The 23,757-nt window shown below is 50.6% G+C and overlaps 8 protein-coding genes across 8 annotated transcripts; 3 read left to right on the forward strand and 5 right to left on the reverse strand.

Annotated features, from left to right (window-relative positions):
* Positions 1–47: 47 nt before the first annotated feature.
* On the forward strand, positions 48–1,458 carry BU24DRAFT_496971 (uncharacterized protein; the record flags this gene model as incomplete). The annotated part of the gene is made up of 2 exons (XM_033534228.1): positions 48–414; positions 474–1,458. The coding sequence occupies exons 1-2, from the start codon at positions 188–190 to the stop codon at positions 1,456–1,458; spliced, it is 1,212 nt and encodes a 403-aa protein (XP_033378549.1). The 5' UTR covers positions 48–187.
* Positions 1,459–1,680: 222 nt separating this feature from the next.
* BU24DRAFT_73111 (uncharacterized protein) lies at positions 1,681–3,080 on the reverse strand. Its single transcript, XM_033534576.1, has 2 exons — positions 1,991–3,080; positions 1,681–1,935 (listed from the first exon to the last, which is right to left on the reverse strand). Exons 1-2 carry the CDS (start codon positions 2,829–2,831, stop codon positions 1,904–1,906), a joined length of 873 nt encoding a protein of 290 aa, XP_033378550.1. The 5' UTR covers positions 2,832–3,080; the 3' UTR covers positions 1,681–1,903.
* Positions 3,081–4,719: 1,639 nt separating this feature from the next.
* On the reverse strand, positions 4,720–7,439 carry BU24DRAFT_496973 (MFS peptide transporter-like protein Ptr2). The gene is made up of 3 exons (XM_033534229.1): positions 6,765–7,439; positions 5,836–6,705; positions 4,720–5,780 (listed from the first exon to the last, which is right to left on the reverse strand). Exons 1-3 carry the CDS (start codon positions 7,060–7,062, stop codon positions 5,077–5,079), a joined length of 1,872 nt encoding a protein of 623 aa, XP_033378551.1. The 5' UTR covers positions 7,063–7,439; the 3' UTR covers positions 4,720–5,076.
* Positions 7,440–9,655: 2,216 nt separating this feature from the next.
* On the reverse strand, positions 9,656–12,394 carry BU24DRAFT_400960 (uncharacterized protein). Its single transcript, XM_033525476.1, has 3 exons — positions 12,057–12,394; positions 11,690–11,983; positions 9,656–11,623 (listed from the first exon to the last, which is right to left on the reverse strand). The coding sequence occupies exons 1-3, from the start codon at positions 12,119–12,121 to the stop codon at positions 9,823–9,825; spliced, it is 2,160 nt and encodes a 719-aa protein (XP_033378552.1). The 5' UTR covers positions 12,122–12,394; the 3' UTR covers positions 9,656–9,822.
* BU24DRAFT_414638 (uncharacterized protein) lies at positions 12,326–13,689 on the reverse strand (the record flags this gene model as incomplete). Its single annotated transcript, XM_033526234.1, has 4 exons — positions 12,326–12,475; positions 12,612–13,034; positions 13,110–13,284; positions 13,664–13,689. 4 exons carry the CDS (start codon positions 13,687–13,689, stop codon positions 12,326–12,328), a joined length of 774 nt encoding a protein of 257 aa, XP_033378553.1.
* A 2,108-nt stretch (positions 13,690–15,797) lies between these two features.
* BU24DRAFT_414639 (uncharacterized protein) lies at positions 15,798–18,043 on the forward strand (the record flags this gene model as incomplete). Its single annotated transcript, XM_033526235.1, has 2 exons — positions 15,798–16,816; positions 16,867–18,043. 2 exons carry the CDS (start codon positions 15,798–15,800, stop codon positions 18,041–18,043), a joined length of 2,196 nt encoding a protein of 731 aa, XP_033378554.1.
* Positions 18,044–18,249: 206 nt separating this feature from the next.
* BU24DRAFT_496975 (HET-domain-containing protein) lies at positions 18,250–20,666 on the reverse strand. Its single transcript, XM_033534230.1, has 2 exons — positions 19,361–20,666; positions 18,250–19,298 (listed from the first exon to the last, which is right to left on the reverse strand). Exons 1-2 carry the CDS (start codon positions 20,654–20,656, stop codon positions 18,312–18,314), a joined length of 2,283 nt encoding a protein of 760 aa, XP_033378555.1. The 5' UTR covers positions 20,657–20,666; the 3' UTR covers positions 18,250–18,311.
* Positions 20,667–21,116: 450 nt separating this feature from the next.
* BU24DRAFT_496976 (glycoside hydrolase family 67 protein) lies at positions 21,117–23,675 on the forward strand (the record flags this gene model as incomplete). Its single annotated transcript, XM_033534231.1, has 2 exons — positions 21,117–22,532; positions 22,581–23,675. The coding sequence occupies 2 exons, from the start codon at positions 21,117–21,119 to the stop codon at positions 23,673–23,675; spliced, it is 2,511 nt and encodes an 836-aa protein (XP_033378556.1).
* Positions 23,676–23,757: the final 82 nt, after the last annotated feature.

A 23,757-nucleotide genomic window follows, 5' to 3' on the forward strand; every position in this document is an offset into this window, starting at 1 on the left:
ATCAAGTCTCCGATGCATTTCTAAGCGCTACATCATTGTGTTTACATGCGACACAAAGGCGAATATAAAAACATATGTTAGATCCAGCGTAGAAACCAATTTCTCCTCGATAACGCTCCCGCCGTCATCAATTGTATTGCCCGAATTCTAGATTCTTGAGTACTTCTTTATTCTAAGCTCGATCACCATGGCATCTGCCAAAGACTTTAGTACAATCCCAGCGAATGCGACTCAGCAACCGACACCGTTCGGGCTGCATGTAGATGAACAGAAATTGCAGGACTTTAAGACCTTGCTGCGACTGTCACCTGTCGCAAGAGAGACGTATGAGAATCAACAAGAAGACCGTCGATTCGGTGTCACACGAAAATGGATGTTGGACGCGAAAGAGTACTGGGAGAACTCATTTGATTGGTGAGATTACACGATCCTGTACTGTAATTAATTATAATAGATACTGATCATTGTTATAGGCGAAAAGAAGAAGAGCATATCAATTCGTTTCCCAACTTCAAGACCAACATCACAGATGACGATGGCACCACATTGGACATCCATTTCACCGCCCTCTTCTCGGAACGAAAAGATGCCACCCCAATCGTGTTCTTCCATGGATGGCCAGGATCCTTCTTAGAGTTCCTCCCTATAATGTCTCTCCTCCGCGAAAAGTACACCCCATCTGACCTCCCATACCACATCATCGCGCCCTCACTCCCAGGCTACACCCTCTCCAAAGACCTCCCCATATCCAAAAACTGGACCGTCTACGACACCGCACGCATCATGCACAAGCTCGCCCTCTCCCTCGGCTTCGGCACCTCCGGCTACCTCGTCCAAGGCGGCGACATCGGCTCCTTCGTATCCCGCATAATCGCAGCAACCTACCCCGAATGCAAAGGCATGCACCTCAACTTCATGCACATGCAAGTGTCTCCCCCGGGGATCTCCCCCGACTCCATCACCCCGCAGGAACAAATCGGCCTTGAGCGCTGCGAGCAGTTCAAACAGACAGGCAGCGCCTACGGCCGCGAACATGGCACCCGCCCCGCGACAATCGGACACGTACTTTCCTCGTCTCCCATCGCCCAACTCGCGTGGATCGGCGAGAAGTTCCTAGAGTGGACGGACGAGGACTTGCCGCTGCGCACTGTTCTTGCGGACATCACGCTGTACTGGCTCTGTGAGAGCTTCCCCAGCTCGATCTATACGTATAGGGAGGACTATGCGTCGAGAGATGGTGGGTACTTCCATGGGCAGAAGCATCTGTATGTGGACAAGCCGACGGGGTATTCGTATTTCCCGAAGGAGCTTGCGCCGATTCCGAGGTCGTGGGCAGAGACGTCGACGAGGTTGGTGGTGTTCAAGGCTCATGAGAGCGGTGGGCATTTTGCGGCGTTGGAGAAGCCAGAGGCTTTGTGGAAGGATATTGAGGAGTATGTTCAAGTCGCGTTCAAATAGGCAGTGCTGGTTGTTCACGTATATTGAACGCATATAGCTGTCTTTCAAAAGATTTGATTGAATTGTTCTGAGGTACGATGAAATCCGTACGATCAACTCCGCCTACTGTTGATTCTGGTTCATCCCAATAAGAGGATTGTGCCTTGGGCTTGCGTCATTACGCTACATGCCAGCTTGCCAGCTTGATAACCCATGAACTCCCAAAACAGTCGCCTGAATGCGAAATGCAATTTAACCCACGCCATGAACTAAAGCACCCGATGCATTGCTTATTGCAACGTCGCCGCTTTTTTATCAGCTGTAACTAGCGAAGCGGTCGAAAAACCTCCATTCGCCATCCTCCAAACAAACAAGCAAGCAAGCAAATGGGAAAAACGTCGGGCAGACGTCGGGCAGAAGAAAGTACGCATAGCGCGGTCGAAGATACTTACCATATTGAAATCCTTCAATCTGTCTTGGAGCACTTCGCAACCGGGTCTTTACTGTTGTTAATATCCGACACAGTAATCGCCAAAATATGCATAGCACATACCGTTCTCATGATTCTGTGTACCTTCAAGAAAGTCGGTGAATAGGCGCTTTACAGGAACGAACTGTTCGACACCAATCTTCTGCACGGCGTCGATGACCGTCTGAGAAATGACTTCCTGCAGAATATCTTCCACATCTCCATTACTCAATGAGCTTTTGATATGCTCCCAAATGTCGTTGATGTCTTCAGTGTCTTTCTCAACGTCATGCGGCCTCTTTAAGGGCCCTGTTGTCTGATCGACTCCATCCTTCTTCTTCTCAACCACATCCACCCTCTTCAACACTCTGACAAGCGCATCGACGCCCCTGGCCCCAAAGTCCACAAATCCCTGGCTCTTTCCACAATGGACAAACACCCACATGGCCAAAGCCCTCATCTCATCGTCCCAAGGACCAATGACGACATTGTCCTCGTTAGCCTTCTTCCTGCCTCTTCCTTTGACTGCTGTCTTGCCATCATCGGCAACTTGCTCTAGCACGAACGCGAACTCGTCCCGGAAATTGACGTTGACGAAGTCCTTAAGCTTGAGTGACCGGCCTTCGCAGGTGTAGGATAAGCAAGATGAATACGGGACCGAAACCCAAACTGTGTGAGAGGCGGATTTGGTGGTGCGTGTTGCGACGGCTAGTTCGGTGGTGGATGTTACTTCGTCCTCGCGGAAAGTGAAACTTGCCGCCTCGGGGAAGGAGGAGACATGGTCGGGAATCAGGGATGACAGAGTAGAGAGAAGCTCGTCAGCAGTGAGGACCTTTGCGCTGGGGTTCCGATTTGGAGAAGGCTTAGTTGCTGATGTAGGCTTCGTTGGCGAAGGGGCCGCGCCTTGGAGGTCGTGAGAGTTCATGATGGAAGAAAGGAGTAAGTGGCTTGAGTGCAATGATGGCTTTGTCGAAGAAAGTTGGAGTTAGGGGATTGGTTTCGATAGGAATGAGATGGAATCGATGAGACTTATATATTCGGGCATTGGTGAAGATGAAAGGTTCACCAGGGGAAGAGTGAACGCATGATTGAAGAAGATAGGAGGGTGAGGGGAAAGGTGAACACAACGGTGAACATGAACAGCTTGGAGAAAGGACAATTCGGCGTGAAGCATGATATATGGACATCTACGCTGGCGAGTATTCTTAAGTGATGCCTGAGGATAGTGCCTTGAAGTTGAGTTGCGGTTGCGTTGGTGGGTTGAGTCATGTTTTAGGTAGTCGTGGTGGTACTGGAGCCTGGCGCGCTGGACCAATCGAGATCACCGCAGATCCAACCTCAAGACTCAACAGTCATGAGCCGCGTATGACATGGTTTGTTACGTGTAAATGTATTTACACCAGCGATGAACGATCAATAGCTGTTTATATCGGGCATGATTGAAACCATAATGCGCTATTGAATCGTTCAAAAACTATCATCTCTGCCTGCAGCGAAATAATTTATGTACCTACGTAGAAAGGGTTTCAAAGGATGAATGCATCGAACAATACCACCCGACCTTTACGATGCCCTTCTTGGTTAAGTCTGCTGAAGGAAGTCAGTTGTGTGCTTGAACTGGGTTCGTTGTTTTAACTTGCACTTATCCTTGCCATCTTTCAGGTTTGCTGGCCGAGTCCGCTGTGTTAGTGGTACTCTGTGAAGCATGTTAATCTTCAGAGTGATCGGTGCTATGACGAATAGGTGAACAGCGCGGGCCGCGATGGCGCGTGAACGTATCCTCTCATTCTGTAATCGAGGGACATAAAAGTCGATTGCACCTCGTGACTTGGATTCGGACAATTTAGGCACGAGGATTCCCAAGGGATGCCTGGAGGGTGCCTTATTTAGCAGGCCAATAGCCTATGTACGTCAAGTTGTTGATGAAAGGTTGGTGTTGAAGTCGGATTCTGGCTGTCCGATGCTCGATTATGAGACGGTAAATCGCGTTTCGCGGCAACCTAGGTAAACAAGGTGATAGAGGCTGACCTGGCTTGATAAGCGACAGCATCCAATTCTTCGGTAATGCTATTGATTCCTTGAATAGTTGATGGCTGTCTATCTGGAGTGGAGCGCATGTGAGGGCGATGGGCGAGATTTTATCCTGCCGATAGGAGTGAAATAAACATGCAATCGATGGGACAGAGAGATCAAAGACGGCCAAGAAGCTGTGGACGAATATATAATCATATTTGCGGGAACAGGAAGATACGTCGGAATACGTCTTAGACCGCTCTGTACAATAAACATTTAGCTTCTTTCACCTAATGATGCCATTGTAGTGATACATTCCGATCTTGCATGTCATCCACTGGAGCGGGTGCCTAGACGTGCGAAGCAAAAGTCGGACCGTGACTCCCATGCACAATGCCATGCCATGCCGTGCAATGCCACGCCGTGATTCGAGGCTATCGTCTTGTCAACATTTATCCAAGCAGCGCGCCCCGGTACCTGTCGCCAACAACAACCTTATCAGTCGCTACTGGGAGTACCCGTTCGGAGATCCGCCGTTGGTGGCACCGCACCGCACCGCACCCGCTGCTGCACGATTCAAACGCCATCCCACACGCGACGAACCCTAAGATGAAGCTTGTATCAACGCCATCTTTCAGCCTCCGATCTCGGCGGTGGAACGGGGGTGAGCGAAAGTCCATGGGATAGGGCGGAAGCTTAAGTCGACGTCGAGACAAGCGACGCGAGATTCCCGCTTATCTAATCCGAACATAGATTTATGCCCTTTTTGGGTCATAGCACTCTTTTTCGCGGGCGGGTGGGACCTTTCAGGCTTCCTTCCTTCTTTAACCTCAAGTATGATCAACTTGTTTTTCACTTTTCTAAACAGTCATTGAACATCGTCTTCATCGCAAGCTGTACGCTCTTTTCATCACTTCAAGAGATAGATGGCAAATTGGAGTTGTTAAATGAATGATATATTCGGTCTCGTCATCGACTAATGGAAGCTACGCTACCTCATGCCTCATAACCGACCGTGATCTCCACATTACGCATAACTATGCAAGAAACAGGCTCACCAGAAGGCAAACTGGAACTATAAGTCTACCAGCGCTTCTAGGCTCACGCTGACTACAGTAAAGGGGGTATTTGAGCTGATAACAGATGATGGAATGCACCTAAGCGCGGTGAGAAGCGTCAGTCTCGTCGGCGACGCCCTCGTGCTTGTCACGACCAACGTAGTTGGAATCGGGCAACATGTTCATAGCGTCCTCCTTCGCGTCACTGTCACGCTGGTGGAACCAGAACAAGACACCGCCGATGGAGGCAAGAATAGCAACAACGGCGTAGTTCCAGACGAGGAGAGGATCCTCGGAGAGGGAGACAAGAGCCTGTCCAATGGCGTTGGAGAAGGCGGACATGAAATGCCAGTACGAGGTGACGAGAGAACGCATGTTCTTGGGTGCCTTGGTGAAAGCGTACTCAAGACCAGTGATGGAAGCGAAAATCTCAGAGAAACCAACGAGAACGTAGGGAACAGCTTGGACCCAAACGTTGATGGGGGCCGCGATCTTGGTGTCGCCCTCCTTGCAGGAGTTCATGTACTTGCCGCACTTTCCGGTGGCATAGATGTAATGCTGGATCACGGAGGCACCGACCATGGCCATGGAGGCGAGGAAGAAACCTGCAGTGATACGCTTGATGGGGGTAAAGCGAATACCAGCCTTGCGGAGACCGGGGTAGAGGAAGTTGTCAACGAGCGGGATGAAGATAACGAGGGAGATGGGGTTAAGGTTGGTGATGACATCGTTGGGGACACCGTTACGGGTCATGGTAGCGGCCTGGGAGGTAAGGTTGTTGTTCATCTGGTTGTAGCAGAGCCCTGGAGAGCGTTAGTTGAGCCATGATTGGACATGGGAGCGACATCGGGAACTTACAGTACAGAGGAATCCAGGTAAAGCAAGAGCAGGCACGGAGACCACGAGCGACCTGGTCGACCCAAGCATCGTCGAACTTCATCCAGGCGGGCTTGTTTGCGCCCAAGTGGCTTGGCTTGACATCCTCCCAGAAACGGTCGTTCTTGAAGTTCTTGCGGGTTTGCACGGGGTTGACGGACCATTTGCCCTTCTGTGCGAGTGACCAGAGCTTGATAGCACGGATCAACACGGAGCCAGTTGGAGGGCTCTTGTGGTACTTGTGTCGGCAGAACCAGAGCACGATGGGGCAGCAGCAGAAGAGGATAGTGGGCAACAGGAATGAGCACCAGAATCCGATGTACTTCTCGACGAAGACCATGGAGATTTGACCGGTGAGCGAACCGATGTTGATCATCATGTAGAAGTACAAGAAGATACGGGAAAGGGTGATGCTGGGGTCGGAAATGACACGCTCACCAGTCTTCTCATCAATGACGACACGGAGCTTGGTCTGCTTGTACTGCTCAGCAATGAGAGGGGAGATGTTGGCCTTGAATGCGCCAGTGCCGAAACCGAGAGTAATGACACCAAGCATGAAAGGAGCGATGGCCTTGCCGCTAGCGAGAACGCTTGGGAGAGCGGAGACGATGAGGAAGATGTGGCCGACAATGGCGGCAGCGATGGAAATGAAGATGGTGTTGAAACGTCCCAAGTACTCATCGGCGATGATAGCACCAAGAATTGGGGTCGAGTAGGCCCAGAAAGAGTTGAAGGTACCAATACCGAAGGAGGCACGCTGGCCCATATCTAGAGCACCAGGCTGGCCATCCTCTCTGGGGTCGCGCCCAGTGGGCTGTCCGGCAGGAAGTGGGTGCTGGATAAAGTTGGTGTCTGCTGATATGAGTTCTGCTGTCCCAAGATGAGGGTTACTGTGGGTGATAAAGACTTACAGAGGACCTGGCAACCGTAGTATCCAAAACGCTCGCACAACTCGACGAATGCAATGGTGTAGGCGACCCATGGGATCTTGCCAGAAACACGGCGAAGTGTTCTCAAATCCTCCTCGGTCGGCTCCTCACCGATCATGTCCGCCTCGAACTCAACCGGAGGTTGATCGTGAGAGATTGAACTCGTGCTGCGTTGTGCATCAAGAGCTTTCTTCTCATCGACTTCAAAGAGCGGAGTGGCCACCTTGGGCTCATGGCTCATGGCCATGTCAGGCGCGTTCTGAGCAGCAGCAGCGGCCATGGTGAACAAGGTACACTGTGTAAAGGTGGACAAAGTGCAGCTGTGAGCGAACGACAGTCGACCGCGAAGACGTGCGGGCGACGAAGATTAATATAATCTGGGGAGTGGTAGACAGGGTTTCACAAAGGCAGAGCACACTGATCCGAGGGGGCTCGCAGGGGTGCAGCTGAAGCGCGATCAAATGCCTGCAAAGGAGTGCTTGGACTATGGAAAGCGGCAAAGCAAGCTGGGCGACGGTCACGCCGTGATAGCTGTTTACAGCAGGTGAGTATCGTCTGCGATGGTATGCGCAGACTAACTGTGGTTCGGGCGTTTCCAGTGATCAATTGGCTTGCCTTTTCTTGCTTCGTTATCGAGTTCCCAAGGCGGACTAAGACGTGGAAAGAATTATGGCCAAGGGAGTGGATGTTGCTTCTCAGCTTGGCGACGTCGCGGATCTCAGATATTCGCAAGGGCAGAGGTCGTATTAGATAGCCATTCAGACGGCACCAACCGCGACCCCAGCCTGGTCAGGACCTTATCTGCGGACATCGAACACCACCACATCGTATCGTCCCACGGCAGTGCCACTTGCATACTTGCAGTCTTACACGAGAGGGAGCCATTCGTAGGGAAAAGAGGGGAAGAGGGCAATATTGTTCTACAATCCACCCACTTCCAGCCTTTCGTGCGACCACCCGATACACACGACTCTACTCTGCTCGCAAAGGGACGCCGATTTAACATCTTCGCAAAAGGCTCTGTCTCCATCACTGGCTCCATCATCACACGAGCAATTCTACTGCATTGTTTTCAACAAATAGCTCATCAATCTGGTAAACGTCCGTCTTGGAACAGCTTTCACCGACCTTGGCGGGCGCGGAAGTGCTCATTTGCTCACTTGGCACGATTCTCCGCCAACGCTGGGCGTACTCCACCCTGCCATAACGGCGCACCAGTCGCTTTGTCTGGTTCCTCTCTCCACCATGTCCACCTCAATTCTCTGGGACTCTCCTATTCGACGGTGCCATCTGCCGCTATGTCCGATCAGGCAGGTTGATATCTGCGGCACATACACCGTCACGGTCTCTCCGCCACTTTAATGCGATGCTCCAATCGATGGGGATTTCTCTTTTTCACAATGGAATTGGTAGCCAGCGGAGCGGGGGGGCGCCTTCTGCCCAGCTTCTCGAACAGCACATAACAGCCTTTTGGGCCTTTTTTTCTGCTCGGCGCGACCGTTCTAAGCTTATCTCCTCACCTTTTGAGTATATGCGCCGGTGCACTGTACGAGCGCGGCGTTTGACTTGATGGCAGGTTTTGTCCTCACTTTGCGTTCAAATCTTATTGTGAACCAGCCATGCCAAAATGCCCCTCCCAAGACGCGCCTAAAGTTGACGGTGCTTAAAGCGCATTCGTACTTCTGAATCGTCCAACCAAGCCTTTCGCAAGTAACCTGGCGCAAACAAGCAGAGTGCGCCCATTCTGCGCCGTGTCTTGTTACTTGTATCCTATTACACGACAAAATGTCTTACATTCAGGTTGTAGTAGTGCCGTAGGGTATAGCGTTCTTGGCACAACATCCTTCAACAAAACAGAACGAAGATCTTGCAACGGAGCAGTGGCAAACAAATCGGCATCAGAATCGACCAAAAGTTCAAGCCCTACCGACTTATCCATTCCTCTCACGTGTGAAAAGCACTGCTGCTATCTTCAATTACTGGAAGCAGTAGGTGTAATTAGGCGTTGGCCCTTGCTGCCAACCAGCATCAGACCATGTGAAATCCCATATCTGTGGATCGCTCTGCCTCTCTCTTGTCCAAAATCCACGCGAGCAAACCCACTCAGCAAGGACCCATAAATCCATTTTCGATCTCGTTTCTCCTCATGGCTCCACAAAAAAACTAATGTGTTAATCCTCGTTGGGTTGCCGTGCTACCGGTTTTACGTTTCAACAATCCAATGCCCAGCTTCCTGAATATTGAACCGACATTGGGAAATAACAGGAAACGAGGCCAGACTCGAAAAGGCATCAAAGGCATCGGCTCTTTGCCCGAGGGAATAAGGCAACGGGAATCCTCGTGTGAACAACCTCGCCTCATAAAAATGCTAAGCCCGTTTCTGGCCTATCAATTCCCGGGATCATCGATGCGACGTTATGCGACACAGTGCGCGCGCTCGGATTGCCATTGCCATTGCATTCCCCATTGTCCATCACTATCCCCATGCCCTGTCTGACCCAACATAGCCTTGCTGTGCAGATGATCCCACTCCCTCTACCGTAGCTTCTCTCATCATGTCCCTAGCAGTCAAGGGCGCGCATGCTACTTGCTTGCTAGCATTTGAACCCGCGACCCGAACACCGGGTAACGAATGTGAATCGTACTCGCTCGTCGTACATACAGACATGCCATAACAATATGATCTTGCGACGGGGCGAAAAACCCTTGCGCTGACATGCCACGCGACCATGGGTGATGAATGCAAGTTGGACAGATCATTTCATTAACACCCACTGTGATGGGAACTTTGCACGGAACACGGACGACACTTGCGGGTGGGAAACGTTTTCGTTCATTGTGACATGACAACCTTGCAAAGAGTGCAAAGGCTGCTTTTTGCATTAATCATTAAGGTATGGGGTGTTGTAAACTAATGTTTCTAGACTCTCAAGCTCTCCATGACATGATATCGACCGTAGGGCCTGGAGCGACAGACTGGGATGCCGTACGGAATCTTCCCTGTCGAACCCTCGCCCCACATCGCACATCCTTGCCCTGTCTACTCGCCGATCGGGACGGTGTCGAGAGGCTCGCCCTTGGAGTAGTGGTTGATCCAGTTGAAGATCTCCTGGTGCCAGAAGAGCGAGTTCTGGGGGTTCAAGACCCAGTGGTTCTCGTCGGGGAAGTTCAAGAAGCGCGATGGGACGCCCTTGGACTGGAGAACGTTGAAGAGGGCGAGGCCGTCGGACTCGGGGAGACGGTAGTCGAGGGTGTTGTGGATGACGAACTGCGGGGTGCTCCAGTTGGCAATGTGGTCGAAGGGGTTGAACTTCTTGTAGGTGGAGCCCTCGTCGTAGATGGTGCCGTTGAAGTCGTGGCGGATGAACCAGAGCTCCTCGGACGCGTAGGCGCCGAGAGTCTGGGAGATACCGTCGTGGGTGACGAGAGCCTTGAACTCGCGGCCGAGCTCGTGGCTCTGGATCCAGTTGGTCATGAAACCTCCGTAACTGGCACCAGCGCAGATGCCGTTCTCGGTGTCGACAAAGTCGAGGTTCTTCTTGATGTATTGCCAGCCGAAGACAACGTCCTCGTAGGGGAGGGATCCCCACTCGCCCTGAATGTCGTCGGTCAACTTCTGTCCGAATCCAGTGGATCCAGTTGGGTTGGGGGCAACGACAACGTAGCCCTGGTCAGCCCAGACCTGGTAGTTCCAGCGGGTGCTCCAGGCGTTGTTGTTGGCACCTTGAGGTCCACCGTGGATAACGTAGGCAAGAGGGTACTTCTCGCCCTCCTTGAAGTTGGAAGGCTTGACGACAAGCGCGTGGAGCTCGACGCCGGCAGCGCCCTTGTAGAAGAACTCGGAGTAGGTGTGAGGACCGAGACCAGAGAGCTCCTCATCCTTCTCAGTGGCGGAGAAAAGGACCTTCTGCTCGCCCTTGGGGGAAAGAGTGTAGAAGTCCCTTGAGGTCCAAGCAGCGGAGGCGGAAACGAGGAGGGAGGAGTCGGGAAGGACGAAGAAGTCGGTGATGGAGGTGGTGCCGGTCAAGTTCTTGGGCTGGAAGTCCTCCTTCTCAGAGAGAGGGAAGTTGAAAGCACGAACGCGGCCGTAGTCCTCGCCGTCGACGAAGATGGACTTGCTGTCGGGAGCCCACTTGATGGCAGACACGGACCTGTCCCAGGACTTGGAGGCCTCCTTGAGGTTGCTGACGGAGACCTTGCCGCCGTCGTTCTTGACGTCGACAACGTACAACTGCCAACGGTCGGACTCGTAGTAGTCCTCGTCTTGCTGGACGTAGGCGAGCTTCTTGCTATCAGGGGAAAAGGTTGGGGAGCCAGAAGCACCCTTGTGGCCAGCCTTGGAGGCCTCGGAGTCGGGGCCGTTGAAGGCGGTAGCGTTGGCAGAACCGTCAATAGGGCCGACGTAGACGTAGCTGGCGGTGTAGTTGGCCTTGTTCAGGTGAGGTGCCTTGGTGATGAAGGCGTAGGTCTCACCGTCGGGAGAGATATCATAATCGCCGCTGCCACCGAAGGGCTGGATGGGGGTCTCGGGCCTGGTAGCAGTGTACTCAATGCCCTGAAGGATGTTGCGGAGGCTGTTGTCGGCCAAGCTATACTTGGACTTGGACTGGAGGGTACCAGCGAAAACGGCGTATCGCTCCTTGGTCAACCAGTGGTCCCAGTGCCTGGGGTAGATGTTCTCGTAGAGACGTCCAGTGTGCTTGGGGGTTGCTGCAAACTCTGGGTTGAAGGCGGTGCCATTGGGGTAGGCGAGGGCGTTGACGAGGAACTTCAAGTCGCCGGAAGTGCTGTTTGCAACCTTCAAACCGGAGAAAGGTGCGTTCAGCTCAGCAACGAGTTCGCTGTGCCTCTGTCAATAAACGTCCCGCAGATTGTGCCATACGACGGGCATAGAGGAGGATGCTTACCTGCCTGAGGGATCGTTGATGTCTCCGACCCAGATGCTCACACCTCCAGGAATGTTCTCGTTGGTTCCGTTGATGTAAACGATTCCAGTCTCTGAGCCAGGAATCCAAACGATCTCGTTGATCTCGCTTGTGTTGAAACCGGACTCTTTGATCTCTCCAGTCTCCAAGTTGAGGAGCTTCCAGGCGACAGTCCTGCCTTCCTCTTCGAAAGAGTACTGGGACTCGTCGAAGAGAGCAACCTTGCCATTGGGGCTGGGCACTGCTGCACCACGCCTTGGGGCACCGATCAGCTGCCTGAGGACCTGTCAGCACATATTGTTCCTTCTGAAGCTTGACCTCCGCAAAGATACCAAAGCTCGAAACTTACTCTGGGGTGATCGCAAGGGCGCCAGAGGCGGCCAATGCCGTCGCAAAGGTCAAGCTAAAGCGCATATTGAACGATTGAAGCTTCAACGGACTTTTACAGTGCCAATGGAAGCTTTTTCTTGAGCTCAAGCTACAAATTACTTGTAGGGTGTTTGGAGAAGCAAGGAGCTTGAGGCGAGCTTAGGGACAGCTTGAACCCTGGAGCTGGACCAGGCATCGAGGTATTTGTAGCATCGAGTACCTTTGGCAGAGTGGCTCGCGTCATTGGTGCTACGGTGCTACCCATGGACGGCTTGCAGCATCATTATTCCAGCCCTGCCTTGATCCCGTTATTTGGTAAGGATCAGGTTGGTAGACTGATGGGGGCGAAAGTCTCCTTCCCGAACCGGTATCAAGCTTTGGAGACACCTCGGCCTCAACCTACAGAAGGAGTTTGCTCGTGCTCGTATTTGCAGTCCCGTGCGGCGCTATGGATCGATGATTTAACCATCTTGGCCCTACCTCGTATGTTCGACAGGGTGCGATCTCACGTGCTTGGAGCTTATTGTATGTGTACCTGCACGGAAATGGTGAAATTACCTCTTTGCAAGTTGTATGTACTGGGGTTCGTTCGCCATTCGCCAAGCACGCCGGTCATTGGAAAGAGTTGGAAAGCAATGCCACCTTTTTCCGGGGTAGGCAGCTCGATATCGCATTCTGGAGGAATTACGAAGAGCAATACCAATGCAGCGCTGCCAGCCCGGCTTATGGAGACATTGGAACTGGACGTCGGCTGGCTATCAGGCACGGTTGTAATGATGGGCACAGCACAGCACAGTTCCTCACCACTATCGACTATCGAAAGAGCAAGCAGTTGCGCATTGGAACAAGTCAGTACTCCGTGACCAAGCTCGACTTTGCCTCCGCTTTGAGGCTTTTCTTCTTCCTTCTTGTGAGTCGTCACATCATCATCAAGCGTCATTGACGCATATTTTTCATTCTTTGCGGTGGCACAGCAGGAATTATGCAACCCCTCAATCCTCATCACTCAATACGATTGAACTGTAGGGTTTACCTGGAGTACCTGGTCTGTGGCTTCGCTGCCCTGGTCATCACCAACCCAAACCACCAACGAACAGCCATTCTCCAGTCTCGGTCGCCTGTCCGCAATCTCGTTCTCATTAACATGCTGCCAGCCTCCGAACAGAGTAATTTGCCTGCCTCTCACATCCCATCGAACCTTCCACACACTATTACCGTCGTAGCTGGTCAGTTCGAGAGCGAGATGGCCAACCAGCAGCCCAGCCCGTTTTCCATAAGGAACAATCAGTCCCGTCTCATCCCTGCACGGCTACTGCCCCATACTGGTTATCAATTGTGGGTGGTTGCACGTCCCCTTTTGTTTCCGTCGATCGAAATAATCGGATTGTGTATGGGAACGGGCAGGTAACTACTCGCAAGTGTCGGTAATGGCGCCGACCCGGGCCTGACCCACACTGAATAAGCGGCACTTGACAGCAGGTACAGTACAACCGTGTATTGCGTAGGAACAATCAGCAGTAACAGCATCTTGTTCCTTCGCGCATCACGACATTTACGCACGTAGTCCTCACATTCTAACCGACTTACTCTTCTGCCTCGTCGTATGACCACATCGCGCATACAGGACCATTGAAGTCGTGATTGAGATAGCGACTTCAAAAGTCCCATCGCGCAATGTCGTCATCCGCTTGCGTTCACGTCTCAATTCCCAGTTTCCATTTCTCACATCTCCAATCGCGATCCAATAACTAATAATAAGTTATCTTGCTACATAACCCTCTCCTAGTAACCAAGATTCCGGAATTCTCTCACCGGACTATGCATCCCAACGCGAGTTAAGCTCTCGCCCAGCAGCAGACCAGCGCAACGGTGAGTAAACCCTGCAGACGCACGCCGAAGCACAATGCATGATACCCGCCCGCCGCCATTGTCAAGCAGGCATAAGATGCGACGGAAACCCCGAAGATTGTGCTTCTTGTTGGAGGGAAGTAATTAGCGCAATGGAAATAGAATGACAATGATAACGAGTCGTGCTATCTGCATGAACGATGTTTTGTTTTCTTTTCGCTTTCCTCTGGGAAGTAGGTACGTAAGATAATGCGGACGTCTTTGTAGGCTCTGTTCTCAATTGTTATCTAACTATCGTGCATAGAACGCATAACTATCAGCAGCGATTGGTACTCGCATACGATCGCGAATTGCATTCTGTCCCGACTTTTGGTCTTACTGACTTCAATGCACTCACGGTCGTTCCTTTCACACATAAGAATATTCCACTCTGATTGCATTGGCACAAACTTAAATTTACCGTGTTCTCTAAACCACGCTTCTGGTAGGGCAACGCAATGGTTCATCCCACAGCACCATCCCGCATTTTGTTCGTTCCACAAGATGAGATGTCTTCAAAAGTATTATTTGATATAAGTTCCAAAACTTTGTCTAAGAGCACCAGTCCTTTTACTCACGCTGCATCTTATTGTGCTCCGCCTTTCACTATTGGCTCTCCTCGCATGAATCCCATCGTCTTGCTATCAGCTTTGACGTGCCCACTCTTGCATCCATAAGAATCGCACAGCATCCAACCTGTCAGTTAGATCTTCAGGTAGGTCCAACATCACGTGTTCTTAATTTTCTTATACCTAGCTATATGTTGGAAGTATGCCGTTTCCGGCAAGCGTTCTGGATGAAGCATGGACGTTGCTGGAGCGGAAGTTCTCGAAAATGTGAATACATGTCTGCGAAAGGGCTATCTTCGCGAGATGTCTTTCTGAGAGCTCTTGTTAGGGTATTGAGTTATTGTGTGGCGAAGAGAATGGGAGTTGTGATTTTGGCACTGTTTGCGATTTGGTCATTGGAGGATTGATGTGATTAATACGATGTGCAATGGATTGGCTTCTAGATATCTTTGGATGACGATACGAAATGTATTCGATGATAATTTTACGTGTCTTAGGTTTAGTATTGAAATGTTGAAATTAATGATGGTGGTTCAAGACGTGACGTTTTGTCCATATAGACTTTCTTTCCAGGTTTTGTTGTGTCTGTTTTGAGTAATTTTTATGCCGAAAGATTTAGGTTAACTGACACCCATTTTTATCAACGAATAAATGACAAGAAATCTGCTTTGGGATCCTCGTTGTTCAAAATTGATTGGAAATTACAGGTTAATGCGACACATCTGACTGCTGATTTCCTGCTACTCGGACTGGGCTGTCCTGCTTTACTTGCTCTGTCTACTTTCCATTTGCTACCCATGCCACAAATGCTGGAGGATGGTCAGTGATCAACAACTTTGTCTGAAGAAATATCTAGACGACACAGGCATCAAGAGCATATATTATGTGCCAGGCTGTGTCTACGAGGTGTCTGAAGATGGATGAGATAACGGAATTGCAGTGAATGTTGCCATAGTAGCAAAAGAATCACTCAATGCGCCTCTGTTGTGGACGAATGAGAGCATATATGTCTGTTTGCCCTTCTCATAGTGAAGTGATTCTTGCAATAGAAGAGCAGCGCTAAGAACACAACATACCCGTGGACAAAACAAAATTTTTAGTAGAAGGTGATTTTTGTCACGACGCCTTCACTGTTAGTGACAACACACGTACGTTTACAACAACCTCACCCACAACACTGACTCCCACCCAACACTTGACACCGCTCGAGTGAAGTCAATCACAACCCACGAATCAGTTTTATGCTATACAAATGAATGCTAACAATGTCTTCAACTTTTAGTGAAAGCCCCTCGCAGGCCAAATCCACAAAGCGACTTACGGCCCTAATCGACAACCCATTGCGTCGCTCTCTCACCTCTTTGCGCAGAGCCAGCTCTCGCCGATATTCCACTTCGTCCACGTTCATGCAATTTCTATCCCCAACCAAGGACAAGATGGATCCCGAGCTGCGTGATGCGCTGGCCATCCTTGAGCTGCAGAGCCTCTCTGAGCTTGAGGAAAGGTTCCTCAACACTGACGCGTTCCTTCGCCCATGGACTAGCTTTCGTGATACCTTCCTGCTCTTGCAGAAAGGTGTTATGCCACCTGCCGAAGGTAAAGGTAACGTCACTAACCGAGATGTTTTGCTCTTCTACACCTACTTCGACGAGGGCGAGAAGCGCTACGAACCGCTTTCCGATCCCTTCTCTGTCGACTTCACTACGGACTCTAGCAAGTACGGTGTCATCAACAAGTCACTCTGGCGTGCCGAAGAGCACGAGAAACTTCTCTACGTCTGGCTTCTGCAGACCTTCAAGGTGGGCAAGAAGTCGAATCCTTACGGCTTCAAGTATTTCGAATATCGTGATCCGTGCAGCGCCTGGGAGAAAGCCATACTACCGATCGTAAATGCTGTCCGCAATGACTATAGTGTTCGCGGACGTTATCACTACGGCCGCTTCGCAAAGCTCGTTGAAAGTCTCTCACCGAGCCCGCTAGCTTTTCCTACTGGTAATGTGGAGTCGTCCGCTCGACGGACGTACCTCACTGCGCCAAGCAGCAACCAAACTGTGCGTACCAGTGATCTCGACCCAATCACGAAGGTCTTGCGCCGGAAGTCGAAGCCCCCAAAGACCTTCTGGGCAGAGGATGAGAGGGAGCTCAAGCTTGCATATCCGCAATATGGTTTTATGGTTGAGCGACCAAATGTGAAGGTCAGCCTTAAGGACTGGGTGAAGGATCAGAGGGAGCGGGCGCATCATAGAAGGACTTTGGAAGATCTCGAAGGCGGATATGAGGCCATGTGAGTATATCCTGTTTTTATATACTTCGTTCTCACTGACCGTAACATAGGGCACCAAGCTCGCCTCTCGGAAAATTCAATTTCGATCTATCACCCGCGAAATCCAAGGACGCCGCACATAACAGTGTCGACACAAGTGACCAGCCTTACAACGATGGTTCGCCGGAGCGCGCGGAGTCCTCTAAGTTGAAGCCATCTTCATCTCACGCAACACCACGGAAGAACATGAAGCGGCGGGAGTCAGATGGGCTTTACTCCACCATTCGAGAGTCCAACCCTTTCGAATACGAGTCTTATTCATCTACCAAGGGGACTGAGAAAATGAGCACTGAACCATACAACGGAAACCCTGCAGCATATGCTTCCCCATATTCGTCGCCCGACCAACCCGAGGGCTCCAGGGCACAGAACTGGCTGGCTAAGACAGACCACACACCTAGCTCTGGCCCAGTTCGTGTACACAGTCAACGCGGCAGCAAGGAGCCAGAGCAGACAACTCCACAGAACAAAGGTCGCATTGGCAACAAAGGTGACACCATCGCTACAGCTCGCGTCCCAAGCTATGAAGGTACCGGTTATGGAGACAGTCCTTCACTTACCTCGCCCACGCCCACGCCTCTGAATGAACCCATTCAGCTCGAAAACCCTCGAAAGCGCGCAACCCGTATCCCAAGCCCAAGCCACACTGGCAGGAAAGAGACTCCGCGCCGATACCATCCCGTAGTAGAGCGGTCTTCATCTCGCGGCGACAGCATACTCGCAGCCTACGAAAACACTCCCCCACCCCCAATCCCACCCAAGAACCCCAAGCGTTACAGCAGCATCAAAGGCCACGTCAATGGCTCTCGCTCCCAGCAACTCCGCTCCGAAGCCGCGGAAAGCCTCATGGGACCTCGCATCATCTCGAAGGAGAACATCCGGGCCGCCGTCACCTTGTCTCGCGAGAACTCCACCGAATCCCTGGCGAACGAGAAAATTGATGCCCCGCTTGCGTCACCCGCCTCCGTACAATCGACGGGCTCGGTCGAACGCGGCTTCGCCGGGCTGGGTGGAAGGGGAATGAATACTGGAGAGTTCACGCCGGCTCCGACCTTGCCTGCTTACAACTCACATATGTTTCCGAGGATCGGTAGTCCGGCTGGGGGAACGCTGATGCAGAGGAGGTTTCAGCAGGTTCAGGCGTACAACATGGCGAGACTTGACAAAAATGGAAAGGAACAGAAGTAATTCCTTGTTTGCTGATGATATGTCTGCGGTGCGCTATCGAAGTGCACTGAGTGGGCATCTGAGGCAACGGTCTGTCGTCACGAGTTGTTGCAAGGGGAGTCGGGTATAATTGGAACGAGGAGCAATGGTGGAGTGTAATACTTTGTGCTGGATTCGGAGATGCTAATGTAATTACATTGGAAATGGAGTTGGAAGTAACAGCACACAGGGAAGCTTCAATGATACAATATCTTACATGAAAAACTGCTCCTACTTACTGCTTCGCGTCTCAGATGATTTTGACGGTTGATGTGTCAGTGATATCCTCGAATTCCTGTTCCCAAAAGTTCACATCATAGGACTTTTCAAAGAAACCTATGCGTTTATAACTTCCATTTTCCGTCTTCTCGAGCAGCAAACCAAAATCGTCGAACAATGGCAAGCACGTCACTATCCGGGGAGCGTGATCGCCTCTCAGATCCAGAAGCGCACACGTCCATGGAGTGGGGCCATCAATCCACTCCTTCCCATCATATTTGTCGACCTCAAGATACTCTTCTTGGCTGGCCCACGCATTATACTTTGCTTGTGCGCTTTGTAGTGACGTATCGTCATCCTTGAACCAAACAACGGTCCGTGGCCCGCGATAAGAATGCGGTGACGGGATAAGCCAACCGTCCCGCAGTTTCCCCTTCAAAATGATGTGACCATCTGTCACCTCTCCGAATGGTCGTTCAGAGTCCTTAAGTGTTGTGTTCACCTCGACCAATTCACATTTAGGTGTCCGGGTATCAAGCTCGGATTCATCCATATAGTCCAATGAGCATGAATAAATGTTGTCCAACGATGTCCACGACCACGATGGCGCGCGATATGAGCTTGGCGCTTTAGCTTCACGCGCCTCGTACTTTGAGGTTGTCCATCGCATCTGCCATAACAAGTTGTATTCCCACATCCCTGCGTAGTAGTTACCCAGGTAGGGGGAGTAGGTCTTTGCAAGTGTCGCCAGAGCTGGTAGCTTGTCGCTAGGCAAAGTCAACTTTCGGTTAGTGGATTTGTAGACAACTTTCACCCATCGTTCTAGTGCGTCGAAGCGGTTACGATGTTCTCGACTCAGTTCGCGCAGACTCGTCGCAGAACTTTCGTCATCTGCGCCATATTCGAAATGAATGGAGTCTCCGAAGTTCTTCGTGCCCAAGGTTGGGCTGCATCGCCATTGGAGAGTGTGGCGAGAAAATATCAAGAAGCGTTTCGGTAGTATCTGCTCCTGAAGAGTCTGAAGGTTACGTGAGCCATGCCGCTCTTTACAGTTGAGATAGACTCGTTGGTAGCACTTACCCATGCTCGCTGGTTGATGTTCTCTGCATCTTCTCTGTAATCTGTCGAACAGTCCAGGCATTGTAGATGCATTGTGCCGAACTCGGACTCGCTGAGGCGACACGGTATGGGCCATGATGTGCGATCTGTGAGATTACACGGCATTGGGCCCATCAAAACAGTTGGTCGATTCTTTAGAAAGCCTTCAGATGCGCTGGCTGACGAAGCAGCCACGATTGCGACTAAGGAGTTCCTATAGATGTCTTCCATCATTGCGAACTCCTTCTCTTTGTCCTCTGCTGAATCTTGCATGATACAGAGCGCATCGACCCACAAGTATGGGACGGATATTGACCGAGCAACTTCGATGGCGTCTTGTATAGTCTGAGGTAGCTGACTGATGTCGATGCCTTTTAGATATTCAGAAATATTGGAAGATGTGAGCAGATTCTTTGCATCATTCCCCCAACAGTATACCAATATTGCATATTGGCCTTGCATTCCAGTTGTTGTCTGGATTAGACGTGGTGTTTCCGGGTCCTCTTTCGGTCGTAAATCTATGACTCGTGATGGTAATTGGACGTCTTGCTGTGGAGAACAGCAAGTGTGTTCCGAACATTCGTGAATCCATTTTCGCATTTGAGATTTTGCGTCGTCAGAGAACACATCTCCTCGGATGGGTCTAGCGTTGATGAAGGCGGAGGCTTTGTCGTCCGCAGTCGTATAAGAGCTCAACCTCAGAGCCCAGCTGCCCAGTCTTGAGGATGGGTCTAACGGATCGAGCTGAAAATACCACGAAGAAGACAATTCAGGTGTCGTTGTGCCGGGATTCCACTCGTTATGATAGAGTCTAGCCTGATAACGTACATCCATTTTATCAGACTCGTCGCATTCATCAAGGTACGACCAAAGAAAGGAGCAGAAGACGCAATCTTCACTGGATGATTGCTTTATCTCTCGAATGGATGCGACATAATGGATGCCTTTGTCACGAACTCCATCTTGCTTATGCACGTGTCCTAAACAGACGTCCTCCCATTTTTTCGTATTGAAGCAAGAATCCCAGCATCGCTTGCAAACAAGTGATTTTGGGTCTACAGGAGTATTTCCAAGATTCTCTTTGGGGTTGTCACAATGAATTGTAGAGGTATGTATCGCGTTTGAGAATACCGTGTAACAGTGAGATCGAACCCTAGCAGGTGGGGGCTGCGGAAGAGGTAAACGAGTCACTCTGCTGGTCTCACGAGTTGTTTTCGAGACATTCCGCAACTGACTTCGTACACCACGTAGTGCATTGTAACGAGTTCTTGAGAACATGGGAACTAATGTAAGACGAGGTGTGTATAGAAAGCCTGCCATCGATAGCAACTGTCACCTGTATGGTGCACTAGGCCAAATAGGTCGTTAGCGCATAATGTGGCCTGCACCCCAGACCCGATCTTCGACCACTGGAGAACATCAATCTTTCGTTGTACTTCTTGCCTGCTGGAGACATGGAAATGTTTTCCCGCGAGCTCACTGCCGTTTGCGGCTACTATACATTTTCGGTGGATGTTCGGAATATCATATAGCTAGCTGCGTCAGATTAGGCTGAATTGAGGGTACCAATGAAGGCTCACGCTCGGCCATATCAATAGCGTCAGTAGAGAGTCTGTATATCTTCTAATATTCCTCCAATTACGGTATATATGCTGCCAGGAGAAATAGGTATATATCAGGGGTGGCGGCCCTCTGTTTCCTCTCTTCACTAGGGCCTTTCTCCTCCGCACACTACATCATGATCAGTTTTGTTACCATTGTCTGGCTTCTCTTAGGAATTGTCGCAGCCGAGGATGGCTACCGGGCATGGTTAAGGTATGCGCCAGTCGCATCATCTGGGAATTATTCATCACTACCATCCTCAATTGTTCTCTTGAATGCCACAAGAAATGGACCCGTAAGTACTGCCGGCCGAGAACTTCAACAAGGCATCAGAGGTATCTTGGGAAAACGAGTCGACATCAACGAAACAGCAACGGGTTCTCCTGCCATCATAGTCGGCACGGCTGAAGCATATAAATTGGTATACGGTGATTTTGAGGAAGAGGGAGAGCTTGAAGAGGATGGATACTATCTGAGCACAGAGGGTCGCGATATTGTAATCGTCGGGCAGAATCAACGTGGTGCTCTGTACGGTGCATTCGACTTCCTCCGACGTATTGGGCAAGGCAACTTTGCTCCAACTTCTCATGTGTCTAATCCGCATGCCCCTATCCGCTGGTCAAATGAATGGGACAACTTAGATGGAACCATCGAGCGCGGCTATGCTGGGACTTCATTGTTCTTCCAAGACGGGCACAGGGCCACAAATTTATTTCGTCTTACCGACTATGCTCGCCTGCTCGCTTCAGTCGGTATCAATGGTATCGTCATCAACAACGTAAACGCGAATGCTAGTTTACTAAGCCCGGAAAATATCCAAGGCTTGGGCAGCATTGCCAACACCTTCAGACCATACGGCGTTAGACTTGGTATTTCTCTCAACTTTGCGTCGCCACAAATAATAGGTGGCTTGAATACTTTTGATCCGCTTGACCCAAAAGTCATCTCTTGGTGGTCAAACATCACAGATGCTCTATATGCAAGCGTTCCTGACCTAGCTGGATACCTTGTGAAGGCCAATAGTGAAGGTCAACCCGGTCCCCTGACATACAATCGCACACTCGCGGATGGCGCCAATCTGTTTGCCAAAGCTGTTAAACCCCATGGTGGAATTGTCATGTTTCGAGCCTTTGTGTACGATCACCACATTAGTCCAGATAATTGGAAGAACGACCGAGCCAACGCCGCGGTTGACTTCTTCAAGCCACTCGATGGGAAGTTTGATGACAATGTGGTTGTTCAGATCAAGTATGGCCCCATCGATTTTCAGGTGCGCGAACCGCCGTCGCCACTGTTCTCCACTTTGCGAAAAACGAATGTCGCAATCGAGCTTCAAATCACTCAGGAATATCTCGGTCACCAAGATCATCTGGTTTACCTTGGTCCATTGTGGAAAGAGATTTTAGAGTACGACCTCCGCGCAGATGACCGCCCATCTAAAGTCAAGGACATTGTTTCGAGCGAGAGATTCGGACGCCCACTTGGAGGTTTTGCTGGCGTTGTAAACGTTGGCTCCGAGAACAACTGGCTAGGTAGTCACCTCGCCATGTCTGTAAGTACAATTACAATTCTGTAAGCTCTCCCTGGCTAATTAGCTTAGAATCTCTATGCATACGGCATGTTGGCCTGGAATCCTAGCCTAGAACCTCAAGACATACTCCAAGATTGGATTCGACTCACTTTTAGCTCCGACCCCAAAGTTATCGACGTGATAACAGAGATGTCAATGAAATCGTGGCCTGTATACGAGAACTACACAGGTAATCTCGGTATACAAACCTTGACCGATATTTTGTACACTCATTACGGACCAAATCCAGCAAGTCAGGATAACAATGGCTGGGGACAATGGACGCGTGCAAACAAGCACACCATTGGCATGGATCGCACAGTCAAGAATGGAACGGGGAATGCTGGGCAATATCCCCCACAAATCGCTAGCCAGTTCGAGAACATCGAAACAACGCCTGATAACTTGCTCCTTTGGTTTCATCATGTGCCGTACACCCAAGTTCTCAAATCTGGAAAGACTGTCATACAACATTTCTATGACGCGCATTACGAGGGTGCTGCTGTCGCCCAGACCTTTGTCAAGCTTTGGGAGTCATTGAAAGGAAAAGTCGACAAGGAGCGATACGAAGAAGTTCTTTTCAAGCAGGTCTATCAAGCGGGCCACGCACTCGTGTGGAGGGACTCGATCAACCAGTTCTACTACAATCTTTCTGAGATCCCGGATCAGGCCAAGAGGGTTGGCAACCATTCTTATCGGATCGAAGCTGAGAAAATGATCTTGAATGGCTACAAGACGTATGGAGTAAACCCCTTCCACACCGCATCAGGCTACAACGCGATCGTGACAACATCGAACACTACCACCGGTACGGCAACGGCAAACATTACCTTTGCGTCCGGTACCTACGATCTTGCAGTGAATTACTACGATCTTTACGGAGGGAAGGCAGACTATGAGGTCTCCATCAATAACCGCACCGTTGGAAAGTGGGCTGGCGATCTAGAAGACAAGTTGGGGCACGCGCCCTCCATCTATCTGGATGGTCATACTGCTACGAGAATCACTTTCAAAGGTGTAAACGTCACTAGAGGTGATACATTGAGGATCTTGGGTAAACCTAATGGCATTGAGCCTGCACCACTTGACTACGTTTCCTTCCTGCCTCCGGGCATAGTTGATTAGGGCATATATACAGTGTTCCATTCACCTTGGATGTTCGGAAAAGTGTATGTAATTTTGAATTGAATAACCCGTGGGGAAAATC

This window comes from Aaosphaeria arxii (assembly GCF_010015735.1).
Source record: "Aaosphaeria arxii CBS 175.79 unplaced genomic scaffold BU24scaffold_12, whole genome shotgun sequence".
Taxonomy (NCBI): Eukaryota; Fungi; Ascomycota; class Dothideomycetes; order Pleosporales; genus Aaosphaeria; species Aaosphaeria arxii.

Excerpts from the sequence above, each read along its gene's own strand:
- BU24DRAFT_73111 (XM_033534576.1), bottom strand. The coding sequence starts at position 2,831 with ATGAACTCTCACGACCTCCAAGGCGCGGCCCCTTCGCCAACGAAGCCT. Across the intron at positions 1,936-1,990 it reads TACACAGAATCATGAGAACG|ACCCGGTTGCGAAGTGCTCC; the intron begins GTATGTGCTATG and ends ACAACAGTAAAG.
- BU24DRAFT_496973 (XM_033534229.1), bottom strand. The coding sequence starts at position 7,062 with ATGGCCGCTGCTGCTGCTCAGAACGCGCCTGACATGGCCATGAGCCAT. Across the intron at positions 6,706-6,764 it reads CTACGGTTGCCAGGTCCTCT|ACACCAACTTTATCCAGCAC; the intron begins GTAAGTCTTTAT and ends TCATATCAGCAG. Across the intron at positions 5,781-5,835 it reads TACCTGGATTCCTCTGTACT|GGCTCTGCTACAACCAGATG; the intron begins GTAAGTTCCCGA and ends AACGCTCTCCAG.
- BU24DRAFT_400960 (XM_033525476.1), bottom strand. The coding sequence starts at position 12,121 with ATGCGCTTTAGCTTGACCTTTGCGACGGCATTGGCCGCCTCTGGCGCC. Across the intron at positions 11,984-12,056 it reads GCCCTTGCGATCACCCCAGA|GCAGCTGATCGGTGCCCCAA; the intron begins GTAAGTTTCGAG and ends ACAGGTCCTCAG. Across the intron at positions 11,624-11,689 it reads ATCAACGATCCCTCAGGCAG|CGAACTCGTTGCTGAGCTGA; the intron begins GTAAGCATCCTC and ends ACAGAGGCACAG.
- BU24DRAFT_496975 (XM_033534230.1), bottom strand. The coding sequence starts at position 20,656 with ATGTTCTCAAGAACTCGTTACAATGCACTACGTGGTGTACGAAGTCAG. Across the intron at positions 19,299-19,360 it reads ACATCAACCAGCGAGCATGG|ACTCTTCAGGAGCAGATACT; the intron begins GTAAGTGCTACC and ends CGTAACCTTCAG.